This window comes from Larus michahellis, chromosome 2, assembly GCF_964199755.1.
Source record: "Larus michahellis chromosome 2, bLarMic1.1, whole genome shotgun sequence".
In the NCBI taxonomy this organism is placed as follows: Eukaryota; Metazoa; Chordata; class Aves; order Charadriiformes; family Laridae; genus Larus; species Larus michahellis.
Window position 1 is genome coordinate 15,505,520 of NC_133897.1, and position 11,520 is coordinate 15,517,039.

The 11,520-nt window shown below is 45.5% G+C and overlaps 1 protein-coding gene across 2 annotated transcripts in view; it reads right to left on the minus strand.

The window, feature by feature from the left end:
* CCNY (cyclin Y) overlaps window positions 1-10,325 on the minus strand; it is a 128,277-nt gene extending 117,952 nt beyond the window's left edge. The window contains exon 1 of one of the 2 annotated variants that reach the window (XM_074574201.1): window positions 9,927-10,325. In XM_074574201.1, coding sequence (XP_074430302.1) covers window positions 9,927-10,080 — 154 coding nt within the window. In that variant the 5' untranslated portion in view covers window positions 10,081-10,325. The remainder of the gene's footprint in view (window positions 1-9,926) is intronic. The other variant, XM_074574204.1, reaches the window with a different exon arrangement.
* Window positions 10,326-11,520: the final 1,195 nt, after the last annotated feature.

Below are 11,520 nucleotides of genomic sequence, written 5' to 3' on the forward strand. Positions count from 1 at the left end.
CAAGACATATCAAAAGACGAATCAGAAGAAAGCTCCCGTATCTTCATTTCAGAATCCCTTTCTAGGAACTGTTCACTCCAAATGCAAGTTCATCTATCATTGATTACTATTTCATAGTCAAAACACTACAATTTCGAACCATATATATGAACAACTATGTCAAAAGGTTATTTACATTCCCTATTTTAACAGGGATAGTGAATAGGGCAGACAATTTCAAATTAAAGATCATCCTCAACAGACTTTACTGAGTCTGAAGATCCAATGACTTTAAGATCCTGCCTATAGCCGTAGCTGAAACTGTGTTAGTAACGAGAAATATAATTCTTTCTAATAAGATCTGAAACTGTGGGATTTTTCCTAAGTGCAAAAAACTCTGCAATAACTGGACTTACCATTATGAATTTTATCTCTGTTGATTTCAGTTATACAGTTTCATAAACTTAATTAATAAAACCAAAACGAGTCCTTTGAAGTCCTCCAAAATGAAAAGAAAAGAAAACAGGTATCAGGACAGATTGTAAAGGTCCTGTTTCGTAACAGCTGTGATATTCTCTCCCGGACAGTCAGGAGACAGCAATGCTACAATAAGCAAAACAACCATCTAGAAATAAAAATTTCTATTAGGGTTGTCTGCATGTTCTTGATCATAACTTTTTCTACTCTGTATTTCACACTGGTTATTTTAACAGCGTTCTTAGAGGAGGAGGAAATGGAAGGGACACACACCAAATTAGTAGAGACTACAGCTCTCTGAATGTAAACTGTATATACGATGGTTTAACATACAGACACCTTTTTTCAAGCTAGAAAAACAGATGACATCTAAAACTCAGAACATCGGCCTAGGAATCAAGAGGTCTAATTAATTTCAAATGCTGAAAGAGCTTCTTCAAGGTCTGTAGATCACTTGCATCATTTTACAGAAAAAAACAGCTCACAAAGTACTTCAGAGATGTAATTACTGCTTGTAAAGCTCGCTGACCACAGCCCGAAAGTTCCCTTGAGCCAAAGCAGGGAAGCATGTCCTGCCTTGCTCAGGACCAGTTACAGTTCCCTAACTTTGGATCTTCAACTCACGCAATCTCGTTCCTTAGGAAGGTCAGAAAAGAGGATAATGTAACCACAGTATTTTTAGGTGTAAAAAGGAACTATTGATAAATACTAAAAAAAAAAAATAAAAATAACAAAACAAAAACAAAAGCAAAAAACCCCAAACAAACAAAAGCCACCAAACTATAAGCACAGAAAAATAACTACTGCCAGTCATTTCACACACACAACCTCACATATACTCACAATTCCTGAACTACCTCCTCCTCAGGGAGTTTCCAAAGAAGCCAGAAAGTGTAGGATAGCATTTAAAACCATCTTTGCTGATCAAGTATAGCTTCTTTCTCATGCAGTATTATTTTCAATGTCTGAAATCAATGCATTCTTTTCAGCAACAAATATCGTAATAAGTTTCTTTATCAGCTGGAAGCATTCAGTAGGATGTCATAACACAAATAACAACACAGCAACAGGAAGGTACCATTTCCCAGAACACTAATGCGCTGGGATAAACTGCATACCAGAAACAATTTTAAGCATGCCAATAAGCCCCTAATTTTGCTCAAAATCTAGAAAAGGATCCCTGCACCACCAGTCTCACATCTTCATTTAGTAACAATGCACCTTATCATGACATTTTGGGTAGCCTGGCTTTATAAAAATCGGGGGCAGTTACTAATTCCTCGGTATCCTCTGCAACAGTTTTGTCTCCTTACAATCCAACTTTTGGATTCCAGGATAACTCATCAATTCCCACTCTTAATGAAATAGCAATACAGCAAAGAAAAGAAGCTTTTAAAATTTCAACACAGTCTCATCTTGGTTTCAGTACTGTTGAAAGTAAATCTTTTCACTTCCCATCTGATATCTTCTGGATCTCAGCCAGAGGGGTGTAAGAATCATTTTGCAGAAAAAGAAACAAGCAAGCAAAGAGCCCGAGATGCAATTTTTTTTTCACTAAAGTTGGGCGGTTTTTTGTTTGGTTGGGTTTTTTTTTTTAAGAGAATTATGAAAAAGTAGTTGAAGGCCGACTTTTCTTACAAGGAGAGAAGGATATCACACAGATACCAGTGCAGATCCTCTTCCCCTCAAAGAACCAAAGTGGAGGAGACTGTGGGAAATGTTATGAGAGGTAGATGACAATTCACTTTTAATTTTAGGATTAGCTCTACTCCTTAAACTTGTCTTAGCATTCAAATATTACAGTTTTCTGCAACATTTTTACACCAACAAAGACAGTAATAAAGTGACAAAAACATTGTTTTTAGCGATACATTTTGTGCATACCATCATCATAAGCCACAGGACAAGAGCACAACTTCTGCAGGACAAGCTGCATCTGTGGTGGCACAGCAAAGGTATTTCAGTAAAATGGCTGTAACACTAGCCTGACTTGACAGAAATAGAATTATTTTTGGAAAGAAATGGAGTTTTCTTTCTTTTCATTAACACCATTTAATGGAAAATGTACCTTCTTGCTGATCTGAGAAACTTGTCTTAGCTGAATGACCGTTGGTCTAATAAACTCTTTACAGTTTGCAGGCACAAAATGTTACAGGAGGGATGAGAAAGGAAACAAACAAATAAAAACAAAGGGGCTGGGGGGGGGGGAAAGGATTTCATGCAAATTCTTCAGCCAGCTTTCACTAGTAATTTCCCATTAATGCCAATCACGGCTCCTTGGCCAGCTTCTATACTAGCTAAGGACAAGTCTTCAGGAAAACACTGCTGCTTCTAAATTCTTTCTCCATCCAGTTCAGGCCAATGAGCACTCTAAATTTAAGCCAGTCCGCCCAGAAGAAGGTCAGGAGCTGCTGATGCTCAAACTGAACTGGCTGGGGGGACGGGTTACGATGATATATGGGGTCTACACAATCGGCAACAAACGTAGTTTAAGTTGAGCTTAATAAAACCATCTCTAATTTTGGTCAACTTCTGCAAAAAGCTTCAGATTGGGAAACATGAAAATCCTAACAGCCCATATCAGCAATTCTGGAATATTTGCTTTTAAAGTTGGACTGTAAGGAGACAACACTGTTACAGAAGTGGTAACTACTCCAGTGAAGGCACCACCTAAGCATACTGCTGGGAGTATTCTATCTAAATGAAAAATTGCTAAATTTAAAAGGTTTATTAACATTCACTAGCTCTTCACATATGTTTCAGAGATGTACAGCACATATATTTAATATTCTGCAGGAATATAAAAAAATCACTCCATATGTCAGAATGCACATAGACAATTAATAGATTTTAAAAGCTCTAGTTATCCAAGCTCAAAGGAAAAGAAGCAAAAGTAATGATGTCGATTCATTTCTACATAGAAAGCTCAGAGAAAGGCTATACATCGTTCATGTTTTCAGTGTGTAAAGTGTATTTCATATTTGTGCAAAGATATCGAACAAGGAAGATATTTAGACTACGCCTGCTGTGCAGCTGGCTGGCGGGACAAGGACGGCTCTGAGGCAGCGCTCGGCTCTGCTCACTTATTCCCCTTCCAGCCTCATGGTACGTTACAGAGAGCAGCGAGAAAAAGGCAGTGACAGTGTCAGTGAGCTGCTGTATGTGCGCAGCAAACAGCATCTCACATGTCTCAGGAACGGGTGTCCCACCACGGGGGTGCCAGGCTTCAGGACCGCTTTTTGTAGGGTCTGACCTTGAGCAAGGCCTAAACATGCAGCAAACATGCCCCAAAAGTCTGAAAAACCTTCAGTAAGCACAGAAAATCAGCTAAAATAGCTATGACCACACAGTGGACAGGCGTTCATTCCTTTTAGATACATTATTCTCATTACATGTAAAATCTAAGGAAAAAAACCCCAAACTCAAAATACAGTAGTCCTTTGATTTCCAGGAACGTGTAATTTTAAGTCTTGTCATTCTGCTTCAAGTACCGCTTTACCCAGCCAAGACTGTTGATCTTGTGTAACTCACTTTCAGAAAAAATTTTAATCAGATGGCAGCACACTAATAAAATTTGTCAGAAGTTCAAATATGATTAGTCTTAGCATGTGTGCATCTGAAAGCTTCTACAGCTAAATATGAAAATAGTGACTTCATGAAGGGTGTAAATTTACCGATTTGATGTGAATAATGTGAAAGGGAGTTTCTAGGAAGGCTTTGTACAACACGGTGGTGCCTCTTTGAGAAGCAGAGCCCAGCACAGAATAAACAGATGACGCCAACAGCAGCAGAAAAAAAGCAGGCAGTGAGGTATGCCTCCCCAGCAGTGTGCAGGGCAGGACTAAGTTCAGCCATGTAGGCCACAGCAGGCTCTATTTTTAGTTTTTTGATGCAGAAGATTGCAGTGGTACCTTGATACATGACCTCTGACAAATGCTTAGGTAGGTAATGCAAACAACGGTACTGAAAAGCTTATGGATCACCTCTGTGCAGGAATTCTGGCTACGGGAACAAGGAAATTTTTGAAAGAGAATTTCTGTAAACCAAAGTTGGGTTTTTTTTTTTTGTTTTGTTTTGTTGGTTTTTTTTTTAAGAAAAGAGCTATCCTTTTCCAATGCAGGTGTTAGCAGGAATGTCTGCGTGCAACATATTAGATCTTTAATTTGCTTCTCAAGTGCGTATATCTTGACTTCTGTGAATGTAGGTCAGTTCCTTCACAACGTGCAACCCATCATGCCCTGGCTCTTGAAAGCACCACTATTCCCTTTCAGCAAAATTTCATTAGGTATATGGGGCAGACATTTTAAAACTTTCCTGTATTTTGCTAAAATCTTGTAATTCTTATGAAAGCCAGTAGACAGAGATACACAAATACTAACTAATCTCATTTCAGAGACTCCCATATGCCAGTTTCAAGGAAGTGCAGAAAAAAAATATACGTAAATGAACAAACAAATGGCTTTTAAAAAAGCAGTTCATTCTTAGGAGCCTGTGCATTATGCAGCAAAAAATTAACATGATTGGCCCATTATGAAAAGGGCTGAAGAGGTTTATCAATGATGCACAGTCGCACAGGATGACATTATCTGAGCTAGCAATGAAAAATGACCTAGTGGCTTTAGCAGGAGTTTACAAAAAGTGGGGTGGGAAAAATCAGATTTTTTTGGCGGGGTGGGAAGAGAGAGGGAAGGACGAGACAGGGGAGGGCCTAATCATTAAGAAATGTCTTTCCTTCAAATAACCCTAGGAACTCTCAATCTAGTCTCTGTTTCAAAAACAGCCTTTTGGCCAATTTCATTACAGGGTATCAGCTTTGCTTCATGCCGTTATATTTGTGGCAAGATATCCCCTTTGTCCCCCCCACAACAGCTCCATACTTGAAAAGCTTACTACAGAAATCACACTTCAAGCAGAGAAGTCACATTTGATGAGCACATCGGCACATGCTGGTTTTTCACAAGTTAAACCAACAGCGGGTCTGGCTGCGTGACCGGCTGACATGAAGAATAAGCGGAGTCCAGCCTACGGCCAGTCCAGCCAGCCAGCATTTAAACCCTGCATACACCCAGACGCTCACACAGATCGCACAGACAAAAGTTTATATGCAAATCATAGAATCTTCATGGTTGGAAAGGACCTTTGAGATCATTGAGTCCAACCATACACACACAAAAAAACCCCCTACAATCTCTGCCCTTCAGAGCATGCCCTGAAGTGCCAAATCTACACGTTTTTTAAACACCTCTAGGGAGGGTGACTCAACCACCTCCCTGGGCAGGCTGTTCCAGTGCCTGACCACTCTTTCAGTAAAGTAATTCTTCCTAATATCTAATCTAAACCTCCCCTCCCGCAGTTTCAGACCATTTCCTCTGGTCCTGTCATTATTCACCTGGGAGAAGAGGCCAACACCCACCTCTCTACAGCCTCCTTTCAGGTAGTTGCAGAGGGCAATGAGGTCTCCCCTCAGCCTCCTCTTCTCCAAGCTAAACATGCCCAGCTCCCTCAGCCTCTCCTCATATGACCTGGTCTCCAGACCCCTCACCAGCCTGGTAGCTCTCCTCTGGACACGCTCCAGCACCTCAATGTCCCTCTTGTACAGAGGGGCCCAGAACTGAACACAGTACTCGAGGTGAGGCCTCACCAGTGCCGAGTACAGAGGCACGATCACTTCCCTACTCCTGCTGGCCACGCTATTCCTGATACAAGCCAGAATGCTGTTGGCCTTCTTGGCCACCTGGGCACACTGCTGGCTCATGTTAAGCTGGCCGTCCACCAGCACCCCCAGGTCCTCTTCTGCTGGGCAGCTTTCCAGCCACTCTTCCCCAGGCCTGTAGCGTTGCTTGGGGTTGTTGTGACCAAAATGCAGGACCCGGCACTTGGCCTTATTAAACCTCATACGGTTGGCCTTGGCCCATCGATCCAGACTGTCCAGCTCCCTCTCTAGAGCCTTCCTACCCTCAAGCATAATCAACACTCCCATCGAGTTTGGTGTCATCTGCAAACTTACTGAGGTGCAGTAATGAGATAGAGCCTCTGATACATTAAGGTTTCTATCACTTTTACTTATTGCTGTCATTAACACTGCTGTAAAAAAAAAAGTCTTGATGGCAAACATACAGAGCTAGGAATCTGCAAGTCTTCAATCGACTGCCATACTTTTCTTAAAGTAAACTTTTAAATATAAAGCACTGAAAAATGTTGAAGCTCCCCCTTATCAATAAATCATCAAAAACAGATGGTAACCTCTCTACGTTACAATTATCCTGTAAAAATCTGTTAGGTGTTGTTCATTATCATGAGTCTGTACAAACAAACAAAAAGTATTCTGGTGACCGCAGTGACTGCACAATATTCAGAGAGGCAATTATTTTGCATATATGTTGATTTTTGTAGAAGTCGTTACCTTCTTAGAAATTTTGTGAGGGGGAAAAGAAAGGAAGAAAGAGAAGTTCACCACCATCATTCTCCAGAGTAAGTCATTTGATAAATTCCTCCTCATCAAATCTCTTCAAAAATTCCCTTTACTTTCAGATACCACTTCAGAAACAGTTGAGAAATATTACAGAAATTGAGATTTTCTGACAAGGTACCAGTGACGTAGAGGTAAAATCTTGCTATAAAAGCCATTCCTACTGAAGTAGAATTCCTCCAAATGTTCTTTGAAAATCCGCTACTGGATTGGGTATTGTATTTGAATTATAAGAGACAACTCAAAAGCGTGATCTTGAAGGCAGATTTGACGAATATTTCCTTATGAAATATATAAGACTGGCAAACTTCAAATAGTTACACTAGTACTAAAACTTCCAGTTAAATCACTCTTCAAGGTTTGACATCCCTTTTTCTCTTTCCCTCTCATACCACCAGAAACTGGGCCTGCAATGGGCCCCACTCTCCACTTTTAAAAGCTTAAACAGCCCACAGATGATTTAAAAGTTCTATAAGTTCTTGTTTTATTCAAGCAGCTTTACCCACTCCAAAAAATAAAATGTTTCATGAATTTCCATGGATACGAGCGTGAAGGCAACTGCCACATGAAACATATTAACTCAGACACTGCATGTCATCATTTGTTACAGTCCCCAGCACCACTCATGAGGTAAACCCTTGCTGGGGACACAGATTTGCACTTCGAGAGCCCGACTGTCACTGCCACATGTACTGAGATGGATGGAAGGGCTCTCACTTGAAGAGCAGCAAGAAACATAAATTTACAGCGTCAAAGTAAGTTTCCTTTCAGCACATCAGCCTTTGGCATCACTTATTTAAAAAAAAGGTATGTTTGGCAACACTACCAATTTTAGAAATGCTTAGAAATACTTCATGACTTGCAGGAACACTAAGGAGTCAACATCCAGCATTTTCTCTTCATGACACAGATAACCAGGCTGTTGTGCTTTCATTGTAAAGAACATAATTGTAAAATGATAAAAATACCATTAGAGTTCTAGATTGTGAAGGCTTTTTCCTACCCCAGCGCCTCATCTGTAAACATCTGTATGTCATACAGCTTCAAACAATCCAACAAAAACATTATAGCTAGTCTAATAGGAAATAAAATTTCAGGAACCCAGTAACATCTCATTACATACAGTAATCGCTCTGTCATCTTTGACCTAAAGACCTCCAGTGAACATGACTCCAGGGTAACAGACCTGCGAAGCACGCTTCAAAAAGCTGTTTTACCCAAAGTATTTCCAGTTGTTTTGTGTGTACGGATATTTATTGTCCATCAGTCTCCTCCGTGAAAACTTATTTCTCAGATTCTATCCATAAAAAGGGGCAAGACACAGAAAGGAAACCCGAAGTTGTTTGCTATTTTTCAGAACGAAAGACAGCTTGCCCATTTGAATATGCGACGTTGGACCAACAACAGTCCCAGATCAAAACCAACAAAATTTAAAAACAAATAATACAAAAGGAATTTTCTAACAACAGGTTACAACTCCAGCCTTGCAACATACCACAGTTTAAAGGGGAACAGAGACAGAACACACATATGCCTTCATCCAACAAATGAAACAACCAACCAAGATAGATTTTTTTTTTTTTTGCAAAGAACTACGAAGACGCAGGAAGTTATCTGCATTGTTAACAAGCGCACACGCACTTACTACTTCCACCTATGCCCTTCTTCCCACCCAGAAAAAACAAACCACACGAAGAGCAAGGCACAAAAGCTGCGCATCTCTGACCAAAAACTTTCCTGCAGACCGTGCTGGTTGGTATAGATGGAGAAATCCGTACCATCAGAGAGCGCTGCATGCTGCTATGCTGGACAACACTGCTGTTGGAAGAATTAATCATTCATAGATCAACAATTGGTTCTTTCATCTCCCTGGCTTTCTCAGAGCAGACCATTAAGTATTTTTTTCCACCTACCGATCCTGTTACACTCCAATTTTTCAGCTGCGTGTAGCAGAGACATCTGAATAACATTCATATTTCCAAAATGTATCTAATTAAAAGAAATAATCTTAACCAGAGAGGGAACCTATCCGCTTCTACAGGCTTCATAACTTTGCCAGTGTCAAGAACTGCCTTAACATAAAACTCTGTAGTAAAAATCACAATCGAATAAGCCACAAAAAAAATGTGGAAGGCAAACTGAAGTGCACCAAAGTCTCTCTTTCTGGCTTTCGACCAAAGGCAGTCCATGGAAACTAATCCATGAGATAGCTGACCTTTCACCAAGTGAAGTTTTAGGAGTAAATACCTCTGCTAATCAAAAACTAAATTACATGTATACATTAAACCGCATCTTTAAAATTAAGCTGCATTCCCGTTAGCCCAAACGGCAGCACATTCGGTCGCTACTAAACCAACGGGAATACGGCTTTTTTGACTATCACTGCAGAGAAAGACAGGGAGAGGGAAAGGAGGGATTCAGGAGCCTCATCGTGACAGCAGCAGAGGAAGAAAAAGTGGCTGGAAGAGAAGGTTGTCAGGGGAAACATTTCTCCCGCTGTTACCGCCGCCCGGGTTTGCCCTTCCCGTCCGCAGCCCCGCAGCGGCCTGGCAGCGACCCCGGCTCGGTACGGCGGGGGCTGCGCTGCCCGCCCTGACACGGGGCTCCCTTCCCGGGGCCACAGCCGAGCCCCGACACCTGTCCGTGACCCCCGGGCCCGGCGGGGCGGGCGAGTGTGGGTAATGCCGCTTCGCCCCACCCTGCGGGGACCCGCCACCCGGGACCGGGACCTGCGGGGTGCGGGCGGGGGATGCTCCAGCCCTGCCCGGAGGGTCCCACACTCCTCCCCCGGGGGACAGGAGCGGCTCCGGAGGACAAATCCCGCGGGGTTGGACCGCGACACCCCGGTGAGCCCCACGGGGGCGGGCGCGGGGATCCAACGGGGCCCGGTGTGCGGGCGGCAGGACCGGCCGGCCCGGCCCCCCCGCGGGGCAGAGCCGCGGCCCCGCCGCAGGGAGGGGAGGGGGATCGGGGGCTCCCCATCCCTCCCGCCCGCCCTCACCGTCGATGTTCTCCCGGTCGCTGATGTGCTGCAGGTTGCAGCCCGTGTCCTCCCGGCTCAGCTCGGCCTCGGGGCGGTAGGACTCCAGCCGGGAGTGGGCATTCCTGCGCAGCTTGGGGCTGGAGGAGACGCAGCAGGAGGTGGTGTTCCCCATCTTCTCGGCCCGGCCCCGGCCCCGGTCCCGGCTCGGGAGGCGGCGAGGGGCGGCGGGTCAGCAGGGGCGGCGGGAAGCCATGGGCAGCGGCGGAGAGGCGGGGGACCGGCGGGAGAAGAGGCGGCGGCTGCGGCGCCCTGCGGCTGCACTGGCCGGCGGATCCCCCCGGCGGCTCATCCGCGGGGGCGGCCCCGCAGCGCGGCCCGCCGGCGTGGGCTGCGGCACCTAAGCCCTCCTCCGCGGGCAGCCGGCGCCGGGCCCGCCGAGGCACAGCCCCATCGCCGCCGGCGGGGCCGCCGCGCTCCTCCTCCTCCTCCCCCGCCGCTGCGCAGCCGCCGGGCCCGCTCCGCACACCCGCCCAGGCAGCAGCGCCGCAGCCTCCGCGGCAGCGGCACCGCAGCAGCAGCAGCAGCAGCAGCCGCCCCGGGCGGCCCCCGCGAACCGGTTCCGGTTCAAGCGGGCGGTAACGCCTCCCGCCGGGCGGGCTGCGGGAGCGGTGGCCGGCGCCCTGCCCGCTGCCGGGGCGGCGGAGAGACCTGGCCGGCGGCCGGAGGGGCCTCAGCGGCCGCCCCGGGGACTCAGCGGGGGCCGCGGCCGGCGAAGGCAGCGCTCCGGCTGTGGGCGGCCCCGGCGGCCTGCGCACGTCTGTGTGGGCGATGCATGATGCCCCTGGGGATGCTCTGGCCCTGGTGATGATGCTCTGGCCCTGATGATGATGGCCGTGGTGATGCTCTGGCCCTGGTGGTGATGGCCCTGGTGATGATGATGCTGGCCCTGCTGATGCTCTGGCCCTGCTGATGATGGCCCTGATGATGATGGCCCTGGTGGTGATGGCCCTGGTGATGATGATGCTGGCCCTCGTGATGCTCTGGCCCAGTGGGTGGCTGAGCCTTGGGAAACCCCTATGTTTGTTCCCAGAGCTCATCATCCCTGTGGAAACCCAGCGTGGCAGCCAGCATCTTCTCCGTTTGGCCTCTGATGGAGGCCCCAAGGGCACAGTGGCCTGACCGCCAGCGGACACACTGCTAGCCCCAGCGCTGGGAAGTCTGTGTGCTGCTCCCAGCAGGACATTTTCACCCGTGTTTCTTAGCTTTTTCAAGAATGCACAAGTTCTTTTGAGAACTTCATAAGAATTCCTTTAGACGGATGGTGTCAAAGGTCACTGGCCAAGGAGGGAGCACGTGTGTAACATGCTATATACCGCTTTCCCTCTCTTCAGAGCTTTCCCAGTCAAAATCCACTTTTTCAGTATCAGTGTAATGCCAAAGATGGAAGTTTTGCATGTTTTTTATTAGTTGGTTTTTTTTTTTTCATTTTTAAAATCTCTGTAATCTAAGCAAATCTCATGACTACTGGAGGTCTGAGTCATGGTGGTTGAATGGGTACACTGATAATTTGATAACAGAAAAACACATTTATGGACTTACAAAAAATGCTTTG